The sequence below is a fragment of the Primulina eburnea genome, chromosome 14, assembly GCF_022965805.1.
Source record: "Primulina eburnea isolate SZY01 chromosome 14, ASM2296580v1, whole genome shotgun sequence".
Classification (NCBI taxonomy): Eukaryota; Viridiplantae; Streptophyta; class Magnoliopsida; order Lamiales; family Gesneriaceae; genus Primulina; species Primulina eburnea.
Genome location: NC_133114.1, coordinates 1,917,731 through 1,942,576, shown reverse-complemented (window position 1 = coordinate 1,942,576; position 24,846 = coordinate 1,917,731). Strand labels below are relative to the sequence as shown.

Genomic DNA, 24,846 nt, shown 5'->3' with positions numbered 1-24,846 from the left:
TTATTTTTGAATGATTTACTTAATGCGTGATACTGAACATTACAATCATTTGTATTTTAAATTTATTTATACAATTTTTAGATGGATTGAGAAATTTCCATCTTTTTCTGTGATTTCCATTGTAAATGGTAATAATCTTTTCTTTTTTTGCTTACAGAATTTTCTGTTTTTGAAGGGCAGTAAATTTGTTTGTTTGAGCAGAAACTGAGTTCTTTGTGGATTATGTGCAGTAATTTGTTTGTGGATCTGATTATATTTTTGTTCTTTTTTTCTTGGGAATTACAAGAACCATTTTGTATGATATTATGGTGTTCTTTTATGATTCTTTTTTTTTCTGCATTTGGTTCACGGGAAGCTAGTTCTGTATTCTTTGGCTGTTGATGATTTAGGATTTGAAAAGAACTGACATAAATTCTTGGACTGCTGTGGTATTTAATTGGTCAATTGTCTTGGTTGTATTTTATTTTCTCTGGATTTCTGTGTTTTGTGCTTTGTCATATTCTTCAGAAGCAGTGCTGTTTATGGTTGGTTTTTGTTAGTTCTACTCTTAATTATTTAGTATAGCTGTGATAAGATTTAATTTTTTTCCATTATATTATATTTCGTATTGTAAATTTTCAGATCTCAGATTTAATGCTGTGAAAGCAAAATCCTCAAACTGGTCTTCTCAGTTTGATTTAAGTCAACTTGTGATTTTTTCTTGATTATCTTACTGCCATGTAGTTTGGTAGGCGAAGCTGTCAATAGAAACATGGGAAACTGATGATTAGATTTATCTCATAGCTTGTCTCATGTCAACGGAATTAGAATGGATCGTGAATCGGTGGGTTTCAATCCCATCTACTCCACTTGACTTTAGGCAAAGTGCATGACAATCTATTCAACTGCCTGTTTTTTGTATTCAGCTCAGAATCACAAACTTCGGTTTTTTCTAGTGAAAGACTTTCCATTTTCTTCTCCATTAGGTAGGAACTCAAATATTGTATATTAAACACTCGTTTTGTTGTAAAATTAACTTCAGAAACTATTGTGGGAATGCAACTTTTTTTTTTCCAAATTTGGGCTATAGGAATTCTTGAAGTGGTTTTTCATGTTAAAATTAACCTGAATGCATATATTGAGATATTTTTTAGCCGTTTAGGGGAGTTTCTTGGTGTCTTGCTGGATAAAAATTACATTTGCTTGCCAACTGACCTCTCCAATGCTTCAGCATCTCTATAGTTTAACTAAATGCTAACAAGGTATAGTTTAAAGATCCAATACTCCATAGTCGCTGGCTATCATCCCGTTCAGAATATTTATTACTGGTCTATAATAATTTCTTTGATTAGTGCCATAGCTACTCTAGATTCGAGAAAGGAAAGATATGTTTTGACATGGTCTGTATATATGTGTGTGTCTATGTATATATATGTTACACACTTAGTAATTAGTATTCCTATAAAGCTGCAGCCGTTCTTGAAACTTACCCTCGTATTTTTGCATAACTTCATGGGAGCTGTTTATTGTACTTTAAACCACACAATTCATTTATTCTTAATCATAAGTTCCTGAAGTAAACCTCTTCGTTTCCTTTTTTCTGGTGTGATTTGCATAATTTGACATTTGGTTCTTTTACTTTAGCATAAAGCTTTATATCTAAAGATGTAATTCATTTATATGCTTCCTTCGTTATTTGCAGCGGTCTTATGCAAAGAAGCCAGGAGTTTTGCAACCTTTCAAAACATTTAACCTCGAGATTCATCCAAAAGAGGCTAATTTTCTCTGTTCAATCAAGATTTATCTCGGTATCCCCTGTCATTGTCCCGACTATCCAACAAATTGCACATCTCATTTTAGAACAAAAAACAGCAAGTCAAGCTCTTCAAACTTTTAAATGGGCCTCTGAGATTTCAAACTTCACCCATACTCCGTCCACATATCGAGCTTTGATCCACAAGCTGTGCACTTTCCGTCAATTTGAGACTGTAGAACAGCTGCTCGAAGAAATGCCCAAGTCAATAGGTTCAGGCCCAGATGATGATATTTTCATCACAATGGTCCGAGGTTATGGACGAGCTAGAATGATAAGGGAAGTAACAAGAGTGCTTGACTTGCTTCCTAAGTTTGGTAAGGCCCCTTCTCTGAAATTGTTGAACTCAATTCTTGATGTTCTAGCGAAGGAAGATATTGATATTGCAAGAGAATTCTATAGGAAGAAAATAATGGGTAGTGGTTTAAAGGGTGATGATTACACTTATGGGATTTTGATGAAAGGTTTTTGCTTGACGAATAGAATTGGGGATGGATTTAAACTTTTGCGAGTGATGAAAACTCGTGGAGTTAAGATAAATGTTGTTGTGTATAATACATTAATTTATGCTCTTTGTAAGAACGGTAAGGTGGGACGAGCTAGGAGCCTAACGAGTGAAATGGAGGATTACAGTGACGTTACTTTCAACATTTTGATATCAGCATATTGCAATGAAAACAATCTAGTTCCTGCTCTTGTGTTGATGGAGAAGTGTTTCGACAACGGTTTTTTACCAGATGTTGTTTCAGTGACTAAGGTGGTGAAAGTTTTGTGCAACGCTGGGCGTGTTTTGGACGCAGCTGAGGTATTACAGAGAGTGGAGGGAAAGGGAGGGACTCTTGATGTTGTGGCTCACAACACTCTAATTGAGGGCTTTGTCAGAGCAGGGAAAGTGAGAGCGGGACTTGGTTTTCTTAAACAGATGGAGATGAAAGGATGCCTACCAAACACTGACACATATAATATTTTGATTGCAAGTTTCTGTGAGTCTGGCATGTTGGATTCAGCTCTGGATATGTTTCATGAAATGAAAAGGGCTGGTGTGAAATGGAATTCTGCCACTTTCGACACATTAATTCATGGATTGTGTTCAAATGGAAGGACTCGGGAGGGGCTCAGGATTTTTGAACTAATAGAAGAGGGTAAAGGGAGTTTTCTTGGTCGTATCAATCCGTACAATAGCATTCTATATGGTTTATACAGGGAGAATTTAATCACTGAAGCTCTCGAGTTTCTAAAAAACATGAGAAATTTGTTTCCAACAGCTGTAGATATGAGTTCGAGAATCCTACGTTTGTGTCATGATGGCCATACAGTTGAAGCAAAGAAAGTTTTCGAGGAGATGACTGCAGCAGGAAGATGTCCAAGTGCTCTTATTCATGCTAGTTTAATTCAAGGATTTTGTGAGAAAGGATGCATAAAGGAAGCTGTAGAGCTCATGAGTCAAATGATCGGCCTCGGTTATTTTCCCATTGCTTCAACTTTTAATGGTTTAATCAAGTGCCTCTGTGAGCAGAGAAAAACGACGAGGGCGTTGAGGCTCGTGGAGGACTTAAAGATGAGAGGCTTCTTGCCTGATTCTGAAAGCTATGGTCTCTTAATCAATGCCTTTTGCAGTCAAGGGGAGCCGCAAAAGGCTTTAATGTTGTTTCTGGAAATGGTGGGAAGAGGTTTTACTCCTGGTTACAACTCATGGAATGTCATAATCCCGGCAGCATCAGAGTTTAGAGATCATAAACTATTGCAGCAGCTAATTGAGATCTGATTTTTTCCTCCCTCATTTTCTTCTGCAAAAGATCAAATTTTTCATTGCTGTAATGGTCAGGTCGAGCAAAAAATTTTCAAGAATATTTATGCCTCAACAGATGGAACGCTAGTTGTCCTCTGTCCCGTCTGTTGAACTCATTGGATTGCTGGTCAGTTGGTCAAGAAGTGTAGTCTTTGGCATGTGTCAAGCTAACATATGATTATGCATTAGTACTCTAATTTCATTTTTTTCCTTCTTTGTCCTAAATTTATGGTCAAATGTCTATATTTATCAATATTTAATCTTTTTTTTACTGATATATTCATGTTTAATGTATTTGCTACTTCCAAAATCATCATTAAATTAAACAATGAAAAGAAAAAAGATGGATTTTTTGAAAATTATATAGTTTTTAACTTGGTAGCAAATAAAAAAAGTCTTTTAAATTTACCTTTTGATGGAACAAGTTAACATAATATAAATTAAATATCAATATTTTTTTGTGTCCATATTTAATAATAAATAATGTTTTTTTTATTTTTTTTTATAAAAACTTCATTTTTCGCTTTCGAAAGAAATTCTCGATTCCGCCTAAGATAATTTTATATGTAAATACTGAATATAGTTTGATACACATGAAATTTTTTATTTATTTCATGGTAAAATTGTTCCTTAAAATTTACTTGTACTTAAAAATTTGCAAATAATATTCAATCTTGTATGTATTTATATGTCCGCTTAATTGGTGGTGTGCCCACAAGCTTACTAAGAAATAATCGATCAAAATACTAGCGAACGAGGAACAAACGTTGCGTGTATTAATTAATAATCACGAGACATATAAATCAATGGATGACGTGAATATAAAATTTTCAAGATAAATTAAAGGATATCGTGAATCACCGACTACAATATATCAGCTTCTACGTATTTCGAAACTACGCTCAATATCTCCACTTTATGACCTTCAATGGAGTCGGTAAACGGATCAAAGTCTATGCTAATACGTAGAGCCTCCACGTTTTCCCATGTCAAAAAGCTAATGTTGTACAATCATAACCACAGACTATCTCACTCGATAAGTGATAACCACTTGGACTGTCTGATGGAGGGTTGTTTAGTGCATCATCAAATAATCACTCGTCAGTATGAATGGACATCTTCATGTCGTTATTGTCAATGAAACGTGACATTTACATCACTTATATCGGTCTCAAGCTCAAGCGACATTTATCCTTATTTAGGCAACGGATTCGACTAGGAACCTCTTTATAATATACGGTACACTTCCTAATGAGTTTTATATCTTGCGTTGAAATACAGACCTCATGATACCTTTAATATATTTAAGAGCTTTATTAAGAAGCTTGTATTGATATACAGATAAAATAAATGTCATAAATGGATAAAATCATAAAACATTATTAAAATAAATATTATTTTTACATAATAATCAATAAATCTCAAGTCACAAGTTAGCTCGTTGAATACCTACTTTTAACATTCATTATTTTTAAATGCCAATTTAAAGGAAGACTAAGATTTGTCTGAAATTTTCTTTTTTCTCAGTTTGCCGGTGATTTATAAATTATAAGACTTGCTGGGCTCTTACACATGTTTTAAATTTAGGCTCCATAGATAGCACAATTATTTACGGGTTTAGTTTCGTCTCTTCGTGAAAGCAGTCAGTCGGCTTTGCTATCTTGTAGATGGGCAAAAACTTGTGTGAGACGGTCTCACGGGTCGAATTTTTGTGAGACGGATCTCTTATTTGGGTAATCAATGAAAAAGTATAATTTTTTATGCTTAGAGTATTACTTTTTATTGTGAATGTGGGTAGAGTTGACTCGTCTCACAAATTAATATCCGTGAGACCGTCTCACATGAGACTCACTCCTTGTAGATGACTTTTACTTTCAACACATACGCACACATTAAAAAAAAGGATTTAATTTTTTTTTCTTTTATGACGATGAACTCATACCAGCTAACATTTGGTATGTATCGGATAAAACTATAATCGAATGTAATATCTTGTAAGTCACGCTAATCAGATAAAGTGCACCGGACAAAACATATGCAATAAGCTCATCCGAGAAAACAGTTGATAAAGATAATCGAACTCATAATCATTAATCAAACGTTTATTTACTTAACGAAATTCGAATACTCTCTCACAAATGGCTGATTAGTCTTTTGAAAAATGGGCAGTCTCCTTCTCATTATTTCAGGAAAAAGAAAAGTCAACAAGTACATGGGATTTTTAAACTAATGTCATCTTCAAACTTTTTTAGTCTAATAATTGTGTTTCTATGGGTTTCAAGTCGCAAGCTAAATATATTATATTCCATCATCATAGCACAACAGCACCAGTGGTCTAGTGGTAGAATAGTACCCTGCCACGGTACAGACCCGGGTTCGATTCCCGGCTGGTGCAATATAAATTAGGCTGTGAGGATTAAATTGCGCTCCCAGTGGTGATTGGGTCTCCACAACCGTCTGATTCGAGGACGACTATGCAGGCGCATCTGAGCCTTTAATTTTTTTTATTATATTATATTATATTACATTAAAAAAAAATATTACTTTTATTATATGGTTAAATCTAATTAAAATAGACACGATTAATTCAGAGAAATTTTTTTATTGATTGTTGAAATTCGAACCGAAAGAGAAAGATTGTTTGTAAATGAAATTATAGTAGGGAAGATTAACTTAAAAGATGAGATAATTTAGAAAATTCAAAAAAAAAAAAATTTACTATACATGAACCAACGTTTAATTACTCTCTTCTTTAAAAAACAAGAATTGCAAATATATATGTTGCACAATATATCAAATGGTATAGTACAGAAAGTTATTGGCAAAAAAAACCAGCAAAATATAGTGAAGTAAAACAGTAGATAAATGCTTAAAATAAACCAAATCGAGACATGTATGAAATACAGTGTCCTTAAAACAGATTCGTTCCCTCATGTATGTGCTTCGAGGATCGTCTTGGACGTCTACTTCCCTAGATACAATGGAACAGCCAGCAGTGACTTAGCACGAGGCACTACTACGGCGAACTAAAAACGTATATTTACTTTATCATCGAGATTTAACGGAAGCCAAATGAAAAGATAACAATATGAAATGCAAGAGAATACTTGAAAGATAAAAGATTTTCATGTACTTGAAATGAGGAAATGAACCCACTATTTATAAGCCTCAAAATACACACCAAGAGTCATGCAAGATTAGTTAACTCAATTATTTTTCTCATTAACTCAAGAATATGAAGAACAAAAAATCTTCAAGTAACTCAAGAATGTGGAAAGTCAAAAAATACTTTCATATTAATGAGACATAATTTTTTATTCAACTTCTAAATTTTATTAAAATTTCCAACAATATATACACACAATTTTACATGAAAAATCGTTCCTCAAATTGGGAAAGAAAAAAAATTCACGATCACACGATTTCTAACTAAAATATTTGATTATAATATTTGCCACCAACAAAATCAAGGGAGACATCTTGCAATTGGCAGAAACCATGATTGATATTTAATTATTTAGTATTTTCTTTGAAACAAGTTTCCTATTTTTGCCATTTTCCCAAATATTTATTTTAAATAAATTTTGAAACTACATCTTCTATAAATAATAATATAAGTATTTTAATTTATAAATTTAAGATTCTAGCCTCGAACTAGGAGTATTGGAATTGCCAAGTGGACAAATATGAGGTCACTCTAGATCCCATCACCATATATTAAACTACTAAATTTTAATTGAAAAAAGAACCACCCCTTCCCTTTTCCCAAGAACAAGTTGCCACAAAATAGCTTGACTTTCTTGTTTTGAAAGTTCATCTATTATTATTTAAACAAAACGATTATAACCATTGACATGAACAAAGTCTCACCAATCATGACATGAACAAAGTCTCACCAATCTGGATTATTAGGCATCAAGATTTGTTTTATGTACCCTAATTTCCTTTTTTTTAAGTGCAGATAAAATTACATTTAATTTTATTTTTTAATCAATTCTGTAATAGCTGTCATTCATTTGATTATACAAACGGTCGTAACCATGAACAAAGTTTCACCAATCTTTATTCATGTGTGTCAAGATTCTTTTCATCCCAACATAGTATTCTAATTTGTTTTTTTTAACATACATAAACATAAATATGATCTTATTTTTTAACCATAAACAAAGTTTTACCAATGTTTATAGACATTTACATTAACAAAGTGTTGTCAATCTTTATTCTTAGGCATCAAGATTTGTTTCATCCCAACATAGTCTTTTTTTTTTTTTTGTTTACATATATGAACTTAAATATCATCTTAATTTTGTTAATCAATTATGCAATATCTGTCATTCATTTGATTATATGAACGATTATAAATCAAGAGAATATATTAAGACAAATACATGTATAAATGGCTTCTCATAGGTGCTCTAGGTCTTTTTGTGACACATATGTATCACATAACTATTCTTACTCCAAACCAAATCTTTAAATGATAATTTTTTCGATATTGAGTTAATTAACAGAGCGTGACGTAAAAAAAAAATCATTACAAGGAATATGAAACCATCTCCATTAAGATAGAACATAATCAAGTTTTAATCCGAAGGAAAAAATTTTAATTATTTGATACTAAGGATAAGACATTAATTATTTTCATATCTTTATTTAAAGTTTTCAATCACTGAAGTTTCATACTAATTAGAATAATACAATATTTTATTATTCATATATTTCAATTTATTATTATCGTGTTATAAATTATTTATTATCATATAGGTTGAACAAGTTGATTTCTCCAAGATCAGTATTAAACTTAACGACAAAAATACTACATAGTTAATGTATTTGATTTAAATATTTAAGAAATTTCTATCAAAAATCTCATTAGAATACAAAAAGTAGATGAGTAGGTCCCTTGTGAGATGGTATCAGGAATCTTTATTTGTGAGACGGTATCACGAGTCAACCCTACTGATATTCACAATAAAAAAGTAATACTCTTAGCATAAAAAATAATATTTTTTTTTATGGATGACCCAAATAAGAGATCTGTCTCACAAAATACGACCCGTGAGACCGTCTCATACAAGTTTGTGCCAAAATAGATTTATCAAATTGGGAAACTTGCTAGCCTTGACGAGAAAATATCAGTAATATTCTATTAATATGATAATTTACAATTTCATTCATCACATATATTTTAAAAATTACTGCATATATATTTATAATAAAACATTTAATAAAATTTCTATTTTTTTTTCAAACATAAAAAAGATTATTTAAGTTTAGAGTGAGTCTCATATGAGACCGTCTCACTGATCTTAATCTGTGAGACAGATCAAGCTTACCAATATTCACAATAAAAAGTAATACTCTTAGCATAAAAAATAATATTTTCTCATAGATTACCCAAATAAGAGACCCGTCTCACAAATACGACCCGTGAAACTGTCTCACACAAGTTTTTGCCTTAAAGGTTACTAATGTTCAAACATGATTTCGAGTTTTTATATTAACTCAAAAATAATTGTGATTAATCAAAGGATTTGGTAAGATAAGGACAGGCCATTTATTTAAGATAATCCCAAATGGAATTCAATATAAAATTATTAATCCAACGTGTGTGTCTCTGTATCTCCTTGAATATTCAGCTGCTTTTTCGGGGGCAATTGAATATCCATCCAATCGATTACATCACAAAAATAAGATATTCCATTGCAGTTAGGTAATTTTGAAAGGACACTTGATCATAATAAAAGTACAAAAATTTAATGAGTTAGTCTCATGTGAGACCGTCTCACGGATCATAATCCGTGAGACGGGTCAACCCTACCCATATTCACAATAAAAAGTAATACTCTTAGCATAAAAAGTGATACTTTTTCATGGGTGACCCAAATAAGGGATCCGTCTCACAAATATGACCCGTGAGACCGTCTCACACAAGTTTTTGCCAAATTTAATATATTATGTGTATCAGAAGTTAGTGTTGTGTTCTGATGTTGTCAACACGAGCACACAACATAAAATGAAAATTAATTATTTAACACACGAGCACACAACATATATACCGGAAATTTCATTTGAATTCTCGCAATCCCATTTCCAAAATATCATGAATAGCAATACGCTTTATAATTCTAACTTGCTTCATAAAATTTGAGTTAAACTTTAAATGAAACAAGTCAATTAACGTTTTATCGTTCGCATCGAATGATGTTTTGAAGTAAGATATGTGGCAGTCAGGTATAAATAAAATCATCACAAAATAAATGTAGGAAGGATAGTGAATTGATTTTGCATCAATAAATTATATTGTAGAGTATCGTGTAGTCGATATGACTCTTTATAAACGATAATGTTTTTTTTTTTGTTTGTAAAAGCGATAATATTAAGTAACAACAAATTTAGGTCGTGAATTTATTAAGGACTCGATTTTGTTGCTTTGTCGCGGCGGAAGGTTAATAATTTTTTTAAGGTTGATCTTTCTATCAAGCAAATTATGTCAAAATAAGAGCAAAGTACTACCAATCATTTTGAGCAAAATAGTTGACAATTGATGGAGCGAAGCAAATTAGGAGAGTTGACCGTTTTAATGTGCGGGGCCACGTTTCTAATTATGTCGAGTGATTCACTGCTATTTTAAAACCATAATTTATTTTAACGGGGATTTACTTTTATTTTAAACCATAATTGTTGTTGGTGATGCCCCAAGGGAACCCGGGCCCGGGTACAGACCCTGACCCGAGAGGTTCTCGAACTTGGGCAAGATCAGAGCAGAGAGAAAATATCAAAGTGCAATTACTTTCAGTAAGCCGGGGTGAAAAACAGGATCCCGGATCTTCAGACGCCCGGAAAGTTGTGCACTCAGTTATCTGAGGAATTTCCAATGAACCACTTGGCGAGCCACCGCCCAGTGAGTAATTAGCCAATACCCGGGGTAAAAACTTCCCGGTCCGAAAAGTACCTCAGAGGCACCCGGGTGGAAAATACCCGGGAAAGAGACACGTTCTCTCCCTGACCACCACGTCTTCCGGACATCGCGGAGCCCATCCTCCCACACTCCATGACCAAGTCCACTCTCAGTACATGGCCCACTACGTTGCAACGTGGCCCATGACCCCAAGTCATGGACCACCATCCGAACTTTGCGGGCAATTTATCTACCAGCTTCATCTATAAGTACCCTCCGTTGGTATTTCACAGAGGTATCGACTCTTCTCTGAATACACACAAGCACTCACAACTATTCTTACTTTCTCTCTCAGTTTTCCTTTGCGTATATCACTGACTTAAGCGTCGGAGTGGATACGCCGGAACAACTTCCGGCGCCCCCTTAACGTTCTGTGATTTCAGGATTAATACTCAGGTCATCCCGGGCGCTAGTCCTCAGGCTATAGGGAACTCAATCTTCCCAGATCACCAGCCATTCATTATAGAGAATTCAAACCGCACAGATATTCAGACATCAGACTTGGCAGATTGCACACCCGGCTATTACCCGATTTGCCCGGTCGACATCATTGGCGCCGTCTGTGGGAAACTGTAGCTAAAGACGTAGATATTGTTACCACTCGTAAAACTACGGGGAACCACTATGGTCCTCAAAATCCGGAAGGAGGTCAAGAAAATCCATCGCCCAGTCACCTTCCAGAGGAGTTGGCTCAGTTGATAGCTGCTGCGGTCCAAAAAGCCCTCGCAGAAAGGGGCCTACCTGAACCCAGCCAGTCAAAGGAAAATGAGGCAATGGGAGAGTCTCCTCTCGAAAAAGAGAGAGACAGAGAAGAGAATTCCCAGGCGTTTTCCAAAGCTCCTACCCTTGCTATGGCCCAGGAGCTAGAAGATTTGAAGAAGAAAGTGAAAGAGTTGGAAGCTAAAGCAGGGTCATCTCAGGTTTCAACCCCGGCTGCTTCCCAGGGATGCCCTTTTTCCCTGGAAATTGTGAGTGAGCCCCTCCCCGCTCATTTCAAAGCTACCAAAATACGGGAGTATGATGGAAACTCAGACCCTGACGAGCATCTCACCCGGTTTGAGAATATGGCCATGTTACATTGCTACTCTGACAAAATCAAGTGCAAGGTGTTCCTCACCACCCTAGTAGACTCTGCTCAGAGGTGGTTCGAAAAGTTGAAACCCCGGAGCATACAATCTTTTGCAGGCTTCAGAGACATTTTCTTGCACCACTTTAGCAGCAGCAAGAGGTATAAGAAGACTGCTTTTAGCTTGTTCGAGGTAAAGCAATCAGGTGATGAATCTCTTCGGGCGTACATTCGCCGGTTTAATAAAGCATCCCTGGAGGTGCCGGCTTGTGCTCCTGAAACCAAAACTACAGCGTTCACTCAGGGACTCAAGGAGGGAGATTTTTTCAGGTCCTTGGTGAAGAAGCAGCCCGAGAATTTTGAGGATCTGCTGTCCCGAGCAGAAAAGTACATAAACATGGAGGAAGCGCAACGGCAGAAGAGGGAGTCCACCCGCCGAGAAAGAAATGATCGAGTCGGGAAAGTTGAGGACAACGCCCGAGGAAATAATCTCGAGCGTTTCTCTAGATACGCCCCCATGAAGCCGCACCGGGGTGAAGGAGTCCATCTTTGCAGCAGTGATCAGGGACCCAAATTATATCGGTCACCTCCAAGCTTGCCACACACTCCCAAGATGTGCTCCTATCATGGAGAATGTGCTCATAGTACAAGTGAGTGCCGAAGACTGAAACGGGCCCCTTCCCAGTCGGGCCCCGGGGAGCAGGCACAGTTAACAAAAAAGCCCCGGGGTCTCCCGTGGGTAAATAAAGATGTAGGGTACAAGCCGGGGGACAAAGGCCAGGTCAGACAAGAAAAGAAAGATAACACCGGTCAAACGCCTCGTGGTCGGGAAAACAGAGACGGAGGAGGGTCGCCCACCCTTGGGCTGATTAAAATGATCTCGGGGGGATCAACGGATGGAGATTCCAACCGGGCCAGGAAAGCACATTCCCGACAAGAGAGTTTTGGAGTGGAGGATGTAGGGAGGGATGAGGGGCCGGTGATCAGCTTTGGTCCCCGGGATCTTCAGGGAGTCAGCCTCCCACACAATGATGCCTTGGTCATCCAAGCGAAGGTGGCAAATTATGACATCCGCCGGGTTTTCATCGATTCGGGAAGCTCGGTGAACATTATTTTCCAGGAGGTCCTAGACCAGATGTATTTGGAGGGCTACCAGTTGCAGCCAGTGGAAACGGCATTATTCGGATTTGCTGGCCACACAGTTTACCCCCGGGGGGAAATCACCCTGCCCCTCACAATAGGAGCTGAGGAGCTCAGGAAGACGGTGATGACGGTTTTCACGGTGGTAAATGCTCCTACATCTTACAATATCATTTTAGGCAGGCCGGCTATGAACGTTCTCCGGGCTGTAGCCTCGGCTTACCATCAGAAGTTAAAGTTCCCGGTGGGGAACAGAGTTGGAGAAGTAAGGGGAGACCAGCCCTCCTCCCGCAAGTGCTATGCAGAGACGGTCAAGATTGAAAATAAAAGAGCCCGACGAGGCGGAGAAAGTAGGAGGCCAGGGAAGGAGGAGGTGCACTCTATCCAGCACGTGCGCATGGTGGAAGGGGATGAGCAGGAAGAAGTAAGCATCCTGCCTGGGCAACCCATGAAGACAACCAAAATAGCCCGGGACCTTGAACCAGCCACCCGTGCCCAATTGTTACAGTGCCTTGAAAAGAATGCGGACATCTTTGCATGGTCTTCATCAGAGTTGGTAGGGATCTCCCCCCACGTAGCAGAGCACAAGTTAAATATCATCCCGGGTTCTCGGGCAGTAAAGCAGAGGAAGAGACACTTTGGTCCCGAAAAGGATAAAGTAATTGCCGATCATGTGGGGGAATTATTGAGAGCCGGGCAGATTAGAGAAGTCCAATTTCCCACCTGGCTATCCAATGTAGTCTTGGTACCCAAATCAGCTGGCAAATGGAGGATGTGTGTTGACTTTAGGGATCTAAACAAAGCCTGCCCAAAAGACTGCTACCCCTACCCCGGATTGATCAGCTGGTGGACTCGACATCAGGGTATGAACTGCTGTGTTTCATGGATGCCTACCAGGGGTACCATCAGATCCCCTTGGCCCGGGAAGATCAGGAGAAGATCAGCTTCATTACCTCGGGAGGAACCTTTTGCTATGTGGTCATGCCCTTTGGATTAAAAAATACCGGGGCCACATATCAAAGATTGATGGACAGGATATTCACCAAGCAAGCCGGGCGGAATATCGAGGTTTACGTGGACGATATCTTGGTGAAATCTCGGGCACACACTGAGCTCATCCCAGACCTCGAAGAGACCTTCTCTACTCTCCGGGAGTATGGGGTGAGGTTAAACCCGGCCAAATGCACGTTTGGGGTTAAGAGTGGCAAGTTCCTCGGGTTCATGGTCACCGAGAGAGGAATTGAGGTCAATCCGGAGAAAGTCAGGTCTATTACTGAAATGGCATCCCCAAAGTCAGTCAAGGATGTGCAGAGGCTCACAGGGAGAATCGCCACCTTATCACGCTTCATTTCTCGATCTGCACACCGGAGCTACCCTTTCTTCCAAGCTCTAGCCAAAGAGTTTGGCTGGGATGAAAAATGTGAGAAGGCTTTCGAAGAATTGAAGAATCATCTAGCCGGGCTCCCTGTCCTTGAGAAGCCTGGACCTGGGGAGAAACTTTGGGTGTACCTTTCGGCCACTGAGTATGCTGTCAGCTCTGTACTAATCCGAGAAGAAGGTACTGATCAAAGGCCGGTCTATTATGTGAGCCACGCCCTCAAAGGGCCCGAGGTTAGATATACCGAAGTAGAAAAGGTGGCCTTGGCCCTGATAATTACAGCACGAAAACTTCGCCCGTACTTCTTGTCCCATCCTATCACGGTGCTGACCAATACTCTTCTCGGGAGAATCATTACTCAGCCAGAGATCTCGGGAAGGCTGGTAAAGTGGACTGTAGAATTGGGAGAGTATGACATCGAGTACCAGCCCCGGAAGGCGATTAAAGCCCAGGCCTTGTCAGATTTTATCACTGAGATGATTGTCCCCGATATCGAGGGAGTTTGGAGAATATTTGTAGACGGGGCTTCCGGCAAAGATGGCAGCGGGGTGGGAGTACTATTGATATCACCCACCGAGGAAAAAATACAGTTGGCAGTTAGGTTGGACTTCCGGGCCTCCAACAATGAAGCAGAGTACGAGGCCGTCATCATCGGGATAAAAGCGGCCCGGGATGCTGGAGCTACCCGGGTCATTATTTATACAGATTCGCAGTTGGTAGCCCAACAAGTAAAAGGAGCGTATGAGGCCCGGGAGGAGAAGTTTGTAAAATATCTGACTATCATCAGAGAGTTATCAGCGCATTTCATAGATTGGAGCATAGAGCAGATTCCCCGAGAGAAAAATACTGAAGCCGATGCCCTGGCAAAAATGGCGGCTTCACTTTCTGACTATCGGGAGCCGGGTATATCTTACCACACTAGCCTGGTATCCTCAGTGGATACCGGGCCTCCTCAAAGTCGAGAAGATAATTGGGCCACCCCCATCCTTGACTACATCTCCCGATCCTATCTACCCGAGGATGTCAAGGAGGCCAGTCAAATCAAAAAGAGAGCGGCTCGGTTTGTTGTGATCAATGACATCCTATACCGGCGGTCTTTTCAGGGTCCCCTTCTCAAGTGCATCTTCGGGGACGAGTCCATTTATGTTCTAAGGGAGATCCATGAGGGCTCCTGCGGAGATCATCTTGGAGCAACCTCCCTGGCTAGGAAGGCTTTGCTCGCTGGATTCTGGTGGCCTACGATGCATCAAGATGCTGCCCGGGTAGTCCGCTCATGTGAGGGATGCCAAAGGCATAGCAACATTAATCACCACCCAACTGCCCTGATGAAACCTATCCGGGCCTCTTGCCCTTTTGATCAGTGGGGCCTGGATATTGTGTGATCCTTCCCTGTGGCCCGAGCTCAAAAAAAATTCTTGCTCGTAGGGATTGACTACTTCTCTAAATGGGTGGAAGCAGAGCCCCTGGCCAAAATCACGGAGGGAGAGGTTCTTAAATTCCTGTGGAAAAATATTGTCTGCAGGTTTGGGATCCCCCGGAAGCTTATATCTGACAACGGTAGGCAATTCCAGGGGAATAAAGTCAGAGCTTGGTGCGAGGAGATGAATATTACTCAGGCTTTTACCTCAGTCGCTTACCCACAAGCCAATGGGCAGACTGAGGTAACCAACTGCACTATTGTCCAGGCACTCAGAGCTCGATTATACGGAGTTGGAAAAGACTGGGTAGAGGAGTTGCCCAGTGTTCTTTGGGCATACCGTACTACACCTCGAACGGCTACCGGGGAAACACCATTCAGCTTGGTGTATGGCTCTGAAGCAGTGCTCCCGGCCGAGATCGGGCAAACCTCAACTCGGGTGCACACATATCCGGAAGACAATGATAATGCCCGGGCCAGTGAACTCGATCTCATTGAAGAAAGGAGAGAAAGAGCGGCAATCAAAATGGAGGCTTATCGACGTAGGGTGATGAAAGCTTATAACCAAAGGGTCCGACACCGAGAGTTCCAGATAGGAGACATGGTCCTCAAAAAAGCAAACCCGGCTGGAGATGTTGGCAAGCTTGATGCCCGATGGGAAGGACCTTACAAAGTGGTACGCAGAGTCAGCTCGGGCGCTTATTATCTTGAAGATGAGCAGGGCCATCCCCTCAAAAGACCCTGTAATGCTTTCCACCTTAAAAAATATTTTCCTTAGAAGTTGTTGTAAATTTCATGTGGTTACTTGGCAATAAAAATCAAGCTTCGGAGAAGATTATTCTTAAGCCCGGTAGGTCCCGAACCCCGGCCCATATATATATAAGGGCCCGGGTGATACTATGCCCCGGCTTCCCTTCAACAAATCATTAAGGGCCCGGGTGATACCATACCCCGGCTTCCCTTCAATTTATTATCAAATCGGGGGAATCCAGAGTCTCGGTTGCCTGAGTTGATTGATCCTCGGTACGTAACATTACTAAATGTCATCACTCAGATATTATCATAACCAGGATATCTTCCAACACTGGGTAAATCTTTCTTACTCACAAATTAGCACGATGACGCTGGGGTTCTTGAGCTGCTTGCACCGGCCATATCTATTGAAGTGATCAGCAAGGGATAGGGGAAGCATTGGAGGATACTATATATTTATAGGAAAGAGGAGTGTATCACAATCGTTGCTTCTCGAATATATCAACGGTTGAGATGAGTATTGGAAGTTGCACCGAGCAGACGAAAAGACAGGCGTAAATATCGAGATATCATAACAGTCTTCGAAACGCGAAACATTGCGGATAAGTTTGAATTGTAGGGCTTACGACAGCATCAGCAATGATATCCACATATGTAGAATTCTAGAAGACTCCGCTATCACCAGGAGAACTGTTTTTTAGTAATTGGGACAACGAGACAGACTCTAGCCCGACTTTTTTAGGAGGGAGTGGTGATGCTCCAAGGGAACCCGGGCCCGGGTACAGACCCTGACCCGAGAGTTTCTCGAATTTGGGCAAGATCAGAGCAGAGAGAAAATATCAAAGTGCAATTACTTTCAGTAAGCCGGGGTGAAAAACAGTATCCCGGATCTTCAGACGCCCGGCAAGTTGTGCACTCAGTTATCTGAGGAATTCCCAATGAACCACTTGGCGAGCCACCGCCCAGTGAGTAATTAGCCAATACCCGGGGTAATAACTTCCCGGTCCGAAAAGTACCTCAGAGGCACCCGGGTGGAAAATACCCGGGAAAGAGACACGTTCTCTCCCTGACCACCACGTCTTCCGGACATCGCGGAGCCCATCCTCCCACACTCCATGACCAAGTCCACTCTCAGTACATGGCCCACTACGTTGCAACGTGGCCCATGACCCCAAGTCATGGACCACCATCCGAACTTTGCGGGCAATTTATCTACCAGCTTCATCTATAAGTACCCTCCGTTGGTATTTCACAGAGGTATCGACTCTTCTCTGAATACACACAAGCACTCACAACTATTCTTACTTTCTCTCTCAGTTTTCCTTTGCGTATATCACTGACTTAAGCGTCGGAGTGGATACGCCGGAACAACTTCCGGCGCCCCCTTAACGTTCTGTGATTTCAGGATTAATACTCAGGTCATCCCGGGCGCTAGTCCTCAGGCTATAGGGAACTCAATCTTCCCAGATCACCAGCCATTCACTATAGAGAATTCAAACCGCACAGATATTCAGACACCAGACTTGGCAGATTGCACACCCGACTATTACCCGATTTGCCCGGTCGACATCAGTTGTAAGAAGTGGCGGAGCCACATGCACGTATAGCCCTCGGGTGATCTAATTTTTTTTAAAAAAATTTATTTGTAAATTTTGAAATAATATGATATTAGATCGGGTAGATCAATTTAAAATATTAAAAGATTTTAGAATTTAAAATTCTAACCTGGGCAGAGCCATATTTCTAGATCCACCACTGATTGTAAGAAAAAACTTTAATTTTACTCTTACATATATTTTTTTGGCTGTTTTGATATTTTTATATTATCGAATTTCGATCTTAGTTTTGTATTTTTCGATTTTTAGCAATTTTAGTTCTTTTTTCATCGATAGTGCTGATTCCTTATTGTAATTGTTGTTCATGGTTAAAAGTGTATACATATATATGTATATATATATATGTGTATATATATATATATATATATGTATATACATATGTATATATATATATATGTATATACATATGTATATATATATATATAAACTTTTAGGCTTAAATAATTAAGCTGACACATTTTAGTGAGCAAAATAATACTTTAGTACGCAAATATATTTTTTTAAAAATTAATCTTTAAACCCTAAACTAAACATACAAATTTTTTATTTTCAGAATTTAATTTTTTTATGCGAATTTTGTAATGTAATTATCATATACTATATTGTTAAGTGATTTAACATTGGAATGAACAAACATTATAGCTTATTTAGAAAATCTAAAATTTCTCGATTAAAATTAGAGATTGATATAACAAAATTTTAGTTGATATCCGTGATTTTAGATATTCCGTAGCTAATATTAGACAGAGTTATTTTGAATTATCGTTAATCCTATCGTTTTTCTTGTAGTGTCGCAACAAAATTTAATTCTAATATAATATATCTATATACTAATTAACTCTTGCCATTGGGTAAATGCAAAATGAGGCAAATTTGAGGTGCAAAATGAAATTAACCAAGTTGCGTGGGTTGTAATAAAATCCCTGGCGGGGCCCATTACGTTGTTGAGGCGTCACACAGTAATTACTCTTTTAAAGAATTTTCAGCCAATCAAATTAGTTCAAAATGCCCTGTCTCTTTCCGACACGTGTCCCTCCCTGGTACCAGCAGCCAGCACTTTTGTCCTTTTGCCCAACGTGTTTTAATTTATTCTTCACATTATTAGGTTCACGGATCAATTTCTTCCAATTTTGTTTAATATAAATATAAAAATATAAAATCAAATTTATTTTATTTTATAATCCGAACCATCCCTTTTAATTTAAGCTCTAAAAAAAATCAAGATTTAATTAAGTTAGATTGTTTTGTGTAATTAGAGATTACTCTAATTAATTATATGTTTGTGAGATTGTCTCGAATTTTTATCTGTGAGACGGATAAATCCTTACGATATTTACAATAAAAAGTAATACTTTTTTATGGACGACCCAAATAAGATATTCATCTCACAAATACGATTTGCTCATACAAGTTTTTACAATGTTCATAATAAAATGTATTTTTATTATAGATTATATAACAATTTTATTTGTTCTTCATATAATGGGAAGGGCGACGTGGCGTAAAAACACTCAACGCGGAGCATACGCGGGTACAAAGGGAGCCAAATGAACGTACAAGTTTTAATGCATCGAGTACCTGGACAGTGTCAAAAGGCGAGATTCCAGGAATCGTGTACCTAATTATTGTAGATTCCTTCACCCAATAAAATAAAAGTTTTAGTCATAGATGATTTTTATTTTTTTAAATGTAAAACGACTTTGTCGGCCTTTGTGATAATAAATAACTAAATTCTGTTTTTTTTTTTTTAAATTTTAAAACATAATATTTAAAACACAAAAATTCCCAATTATTGGAAATAAAATAATAAATGCTTTCTTGAATTTTCACTCATAGATTATTTTTTAAAAATTAAACGACTTTTTGCAACAACGTGATTATCATTTTCCACTTAAAAAATCGGATTTTTGTTGTAGTTGTATTTTTTAACTCCAAACTCTACTTATGTTCAATAATTCAAATCTAAATTTTAATTTTGCAAAAGTGATTCTTGTATTTTTGGTGAATAATTAGAAATTTTTTTAGGAGTAGGTCTCATGTGAGACGATCTCACAAATCTTTATCTGTCAGACAGGTCAATCCTACCGATATTCAAAATAAAAAGTAATACTCTTAGCATAAAAGTAATATTTTTTCATAGATGACCCAAACAAGAGATCAGTCTCACAAAATACGATATGTGAGACCGTCTCACACAAGTTTTCGTCATTTTTAGATACAACCATCTCCTATATTTTATTTAATCCAAAATTACCTTTTACATCATGTTCATAATACTTCATCAAACTCATCTTTCGTAAACACTTCGACAAAGGTATTTATGGTAGTTCATCAAACAACTTATATTAGAGTCACTTATTTTTCTAACTCTCCCCATCTTAATTTTTTTCTTCTTTTCACTTTTATTTTCAAATACTACAAACTTCTTATTTTCCCGAATTCTTAAGAATCTTTTAATTTAATCACTTCTCTATATGTATAATCTTTTGCAAACACGCCATAAATTTATAAAGAAAAACTATTTTTTTTAGTGAAACATCAATTAAGTCAACACAGCTAAATGGAAGAATCGAGTTTCTCAAATTTAAATCGAGTCGAGTCGAACCGAACCGAGCTAAATCGCTAAGAGACAAACCAAATTTATTGCTATAGGGGACAACTCCATCAGCCCAACAAATATTCCCAAACCCAAGCAACCACCATTGATTAAATCAGTCGATGAAAAGTCCTTACTACCCTCTCCCTCGCTCCATGGCGCTCACTCATCCGGGGCATATTGGTCAGACCAGTGCCTCTCCTTTTCCCCAAAAAGTACTCCAAATTAGCAAACCTAAAACCTCAACAGTTGTTTCGCTGATGTCATTAAAATTAATAATTTTTATTTGATTGGCTACCGTTATTTAACACTTGACGGTTCATTATTAAAGCGCTCCCTCTTTTCTCAACGCAGTACTTTGGAATCCACTCAAATTTTTTTGTTCTCTCCATTTTCTGTATGCAGACTGGATTAAAATTACTGGGTGCCGCGATGGATTGAGAAATTTTCCATCTTTTTCTGGGATTTCCATTGTAAAGCGTAATATTCTTTTTTCTTTTTGCTTACAGAATTTTCTGTTTTTGAAGGGCTGTAAATTTGTTTGTTTGAGCAGAAACTGAGTTCTTTGTGGATTATGTGCAGTGATTTGTTTGTGGATCTGATTAGATTTTTGTTCGTTCTTTTTTGGGAATTACAAGAACCATTTTGTATGATATTATGGTGTTCTTTTATGATTCTTTTTTTTTTTTGCATTTGGTTCACGGGAAGCTAGTCCTGTATTCTTTTGGCTGTTGATGATTCAGGATTTGAAAAGAACTGACATAAATTCTTGGACTGCTGTGGTATTTAATTGGTCAATTGTCTTGGTTGTATTTTATTTTCTCTGGATTTCTGTGTTTTGTGCTTTGTCATATTCTTCAGAAGCAGTGCTGTCTATTGTTGGTTTTTGTTAGTTCTACTCTTAAGATTTAATTTTTTTTTCCATTTTATTATATTTCTTATGGTAAATTTTCAGATCTCAGATTTAATGCTGTGAAAGCAAAATCCTCAAACTGGTCTTCTCAGTTTGATTTAAGTCAACTTGTGATTTTCTTCTGATTATCTTACTGCCATGTAGTTTGGTAGGCGAAAGTGTCAATAGAAACATGGGAAACTGATGATTAGATTTATCTCATAGCTTGTCTCATGTCAACGGAATTAGAATGGATCGTGAATCGGTGGGTTTTCAATCCCATCTGGCATCTACTCCACTTGACTATAGGCAAAGTGCATGATAATCTATTCAACTGCCTGTTTCTTGTATTCAGCACTTCAGTTTTTTCTTGTGAAAGACTTTCCATTTTCTTCTCCATTAGGTAGGAAGTCAAATACTATATATTAAACCCTCGTTTTGCTGTAAAATTAACTTTATAAACTATTGTGGGATGGAGGAGTTAGAGTTCATGCCACCCTTTTTTTTTCCAAATTTGGGCTACAGGAATTCTTGAAGTGGTTTTTCATGTTAGAATTGACCTGAATGCATATATTGAGATATTTTTAGCCGTTTAGGGGAGTTTCTTGGTGTCTTGCTGGATAAAAATTACTGTTGCTTGCCAACCGACCTCTCCAATGCTTCAGCATCTCTATAGTTTAACTAAATGCTAACAGGATATAGTTTAAAGATCCAATACTCCATAGTCACTGGCTATCATCCCGTTCGGAATATTTATCACTGGTCTATAATAATTTCTTTGATTAGTGCCATAGCTACTCTAGATTCGAGAAAGTAAATATCTGTTTTGACATGGACTGTATATGTGTATGTGTGTCTATATATATATATATATATATATATATATGTTACACACTTAGTAATCAGTATTCCTATAAAGTTGCAGCTGTTCTTGAAACTTACCCTCGTAATTTTGCGTAACTTCATGGGAGCTGTTTATTGTACTTTAAACCACACAATTCATTTATTCTTAATCATAAGTTCCTGAAGTAAACCTCTTCGTTTTCTTACCACAGGTGATCGAATCTTAAGGACTCTATATTACTGGCAGCAGTTGGAATGGCTGCTTGGGTTGAAGTTACTCTACTTTCTTGTTTAAGAACCAAATTCCGGTTCTCTTTATAAGTGCAGTCCTTCTCCTAAGAAATTAATTGAATGGATAGGTCGGATACATCTGGTTTTGTGAGCGGTGGAGGTAGTTTGTTCCACTTTATTTCTCTTGTTTTTTTCATTTTAATTTATGGACTTTCCTATTAAACTCTAGTGGCATTCATCCAACCGGCTAGCCCTTCATTTCTTCACTTAGATAGTATAGGGATAAGTTAACCTAAAAAAGAATATGTATTCGGCTTTTTGTGGTGATTTCGCTAAGAATGGTAAGATCGGGGATACCACTCTGCGATTGGATGGCTTTGGCTATAGTGTTCGTGAAACTGCCACATTTGGTGGCATTCAAAGTAACAGTGGTGGTCGAGGAAATTGCACAAATGCACCAGATGATGGGTGCAAATTAGTCCTTGGACTAGGACCAACCACAAGTGCATATTCGAATGAGTATTCACCTTCGGTGCATAGTAAAGCCAAAGAAATTGCAAATATGTTCAATCAAGATCTATCATCTCAACGTGACTCAATTTTAAAGTTAGGGCTGTCTGGTGGTACGGATGTGGTTTCCAATGTACTCGAGTTTTCAGCTTCCACTCAAAGTCCTTCTGATGCAACTCGTCTTCCAGATCAAGTTTCTACAGATCGTAGTAGACTTACTGCCCTTGTAGATGATGAGGGTTCTACGTCAGCTAAGAAATCGGGTGGATACATGAGAAGACTTATTCTGGCACCGAGGATGGAAGCCTCTGAGATTTTGTTGACCCCGAATAATTTTCTTGAAATCAGTGGGAAATCCAATATACAACTTTCGCAGCTGAGTTCTGAACATTCTGCTATCTCGACTTACACCATGAGTGCAGTATCCGAGCCTGGAAGTGCTACAGTTTCTTCAGATCGCAGAGGGAGCAGCACAAAACGATGCAAGTTTTCTGGATGTATAAAAGGATCTAGAGGAGCAACGGGTCTGTGTATTGGCCATGGAGGCGGACAGAGATGCCAGAAGCCCGGATGCAATAAAGGTGCTGAGAGTCGTACCGCCTACTGCAAAGCTCATGGAGGAGGGAATCGGTGCCAGCATCTAGGATGCACTAAAAGTGCTGAGGGAAAGACAGATCACTGCATAGCACATGGTGGGGGCAGACGTTGCGGATTTGCAGGAGGTTGTATCAAAGCAGCACGCGGAAAATCCGGGCTCTGCATCAAACATGGTGGTGGAAAGAGGTGTAAGGTCGAAGGGTGCCCCCGTAGTGCTGAGGGGCAGATTGGCCTGTGTATCTCTCACGGTGGGGGACGTCGGTGCCAGTTTCTCTCCTGTGCCAAGGGGGCTCAGGGAAGCACCATGTTCTGTAAAGCACATGGTGGAGGGAAACGATGCATATTTGCCGGATGCAACAAAGGTGCGGAAGGGAGCACTCCTCTCTGCAAAGGGCATGGTGGGGGGAAGCGTTGCCTATTTGATGGTGGAGGGATATGCCCGAAAAGTGTTCATGGTGGCACAAATTTCTGTGTTGCTCATGGCGGGGGAAAGAGGTGTGCTGTCGCTGGATGTACTAAAAGCGCTCGTGGGAAAACGGATTGTTGTGTCAAACACGGGGGTGGGAAGCGATGCAAATTTGAGAACTGTGATAAGAGTGCTCAAGGAAGCACAGATTTTTGCAAGGCACATGGTGGCGGAAAGAGGTGCAACTGGGGCGAGGGAAAGTGCGAGAAGTTTGCCAGGGGGAAGAGTGGGCTATGTGCAGCACATGGTAGTTTGGTTCTTGGTCGAGATACGAGCAAAGGTGGAATTATAGGACCGAGGCTCTTCCATGGATTAGTACCCTCTTCTTCTACTGTTAGGAGCAGCTTCGAAAACACGTGTTCTTCATCCGGAATGAGCATAATATCCGATTCTATCGACTCTTTAGAAAAGGCACAAAAGCGGCATGAGCTGATCCCGCCTCAGGTTTTGGTTCCTTTGTCCATGAAGACCATGTCTTCTTACTCAGGACCTTTGGGTTCAGAGAAGCGAGTAGACAGGAGCAGCGAGGATGCAAGAAAGAGCTTGGATTTTGCGGTTCCTGAGGGTAGAGTTCATGGTGGTGGACTCTTGTCCTTGCTAGGGGGAAATCTTAATAATGCTGTTGATGGGATTTGAATTGGTTCCACTATTTATTCTTACATTCAATTGTGATCTTTGTGTAATGTGTAAATTATGAAGTTCTTGAGGTGGAACTTGTGTAGTAGACGCTTCGGATATTTCTATTGTTAAGTCCCAATTGAATGTTGAATAAAAGCTGTTACTATATATTGTTATAATA

At 38.6% G+C, this 24,846-nt stretch overlaps 3 protein-coding genes and 2 non-coding genes across 8 annotated transcripts; all 5 read left to right on the top strand.

The window, feature by feature from the left end:
• The first annotated feature begins 79 nt into the window (after positions 1-79).
• On the top strand, positions 80-3,858 carry LOC140811590 (pentatricopeptide repeat-containing protein At2g17525, mitochondrial). The gene is made up of 2 exons (XM_073169576.1): positions 80-128; positions 1,682-3,858. The coding sequence occupies exon 2, from the start codon at positions 1,689-1,691 to the stop codon at positions 3,555-3,557; it is 1,869 nt and encodes a 622-aa protein (XP_073025677.1). The 5' UTR covers positions 80-128; positions 1,682-1,688; the 3' UTR covers positions 3,558-3,858.
• LOC140811589 (uncharacterized) lies at positions 80-24,846 on the top strand. 4 transcript variants are annotated; one of them, XM_073169572.1, is made up of 2 exons: positions 80-128; positions 22,456-24,846. In XM_073169572.1, exon 2 carries the CDS (start codon positions 22,779-22,781, stop codon positions 24,681-24,683), a length of 1,905 nt encoding a protein of 634 aa, XP_073025673.1. In that variant the 5' UTR covers positions 80-128; positions 22,456-22,778; the 3' UTR covers positions 24,684-24,846. The 4 variants fall into 4 exon arrangements, with proteins under 4 accessions (XP_073025673.1, XP_073025672.1, XP_073025675.1 ...); XM_073169571.1 differs by lacking the exon at positions 80-128 and adding an exon at positions 20,779-20,988; XM_073169574.1 differs by lacking the exon at positions 80-128 and adding an exon at positions 20,828-20,981.
• On the top strand, positions 5,906-5,976 carry TRNAG-GCC (transfer RNA glycine (anticodon GCC)). Its single transcript has one exon. It is a non-coding gene; the product is annotated as a tRNA-Gly (tRNA).
• Positions 5,986-6,075, top strand: LOC140813409 (small nucleolar RNA snoR114). The gene has a single exon (XR_012113943.1). It is a non-coding gene; the product is annotated as a small nucleolar RNA snoR114 (small nucleolar RNA).
• Positions 10,699-16,726, top strand: LOC140812431 (uncharacterized). Its single transcript, XM_073170692.1, has 5 exons — positions 10,699-10,777; positions 11,119-13,493; positions 13,646-15,504; positions 15,649-16,219; positions 16,658-16,726. Exons 1-5 carry the CDS (start codon positions 10,699-10,701, stop codon positions 16,724-16,726), a joined length of 4,953 nt encoding a protein of 1,650 aa, XP_073026793.1.

Bases quoted from the DNA above. Each gene is read 5' to 3' on its own strand.
- LOC140811590 (XM_073169576.1), top strand. From the start codon at position 1,689: ATGCAAAGAAGCCAGGAGTTTTGCAACCTTTCAAAACATTTAACCTCG.
- LOC140812431 (XM_073170692.1), top strand. From the start codon at position 10,699: ATGGACCACCATCCGAACTTTGCGGGCAATTTATCTACCAGCTTCATC. The intron at 10,778-11,118 runs GTATCGACTCTT...GGGAAACTGTAG, and splicing joins TCCGTTGGTATTTCACAGAG to CTAAAGACGTAGATATTGTT. The intron at 13,494-13,645 runs GTACCCAAATCA...GATGCCTACCAG, and splicing joins GGCTATCCAATGTAGTCTTG to GGGTACCATCAGATCCCCTT.
- LOC140811589 (XM_073169572.1), top strand. From the start codon at position 22,779: ATGTATTCGGCTTTTTGTGGTGATTTCGCTAAGAATGGTAAGATCGGG.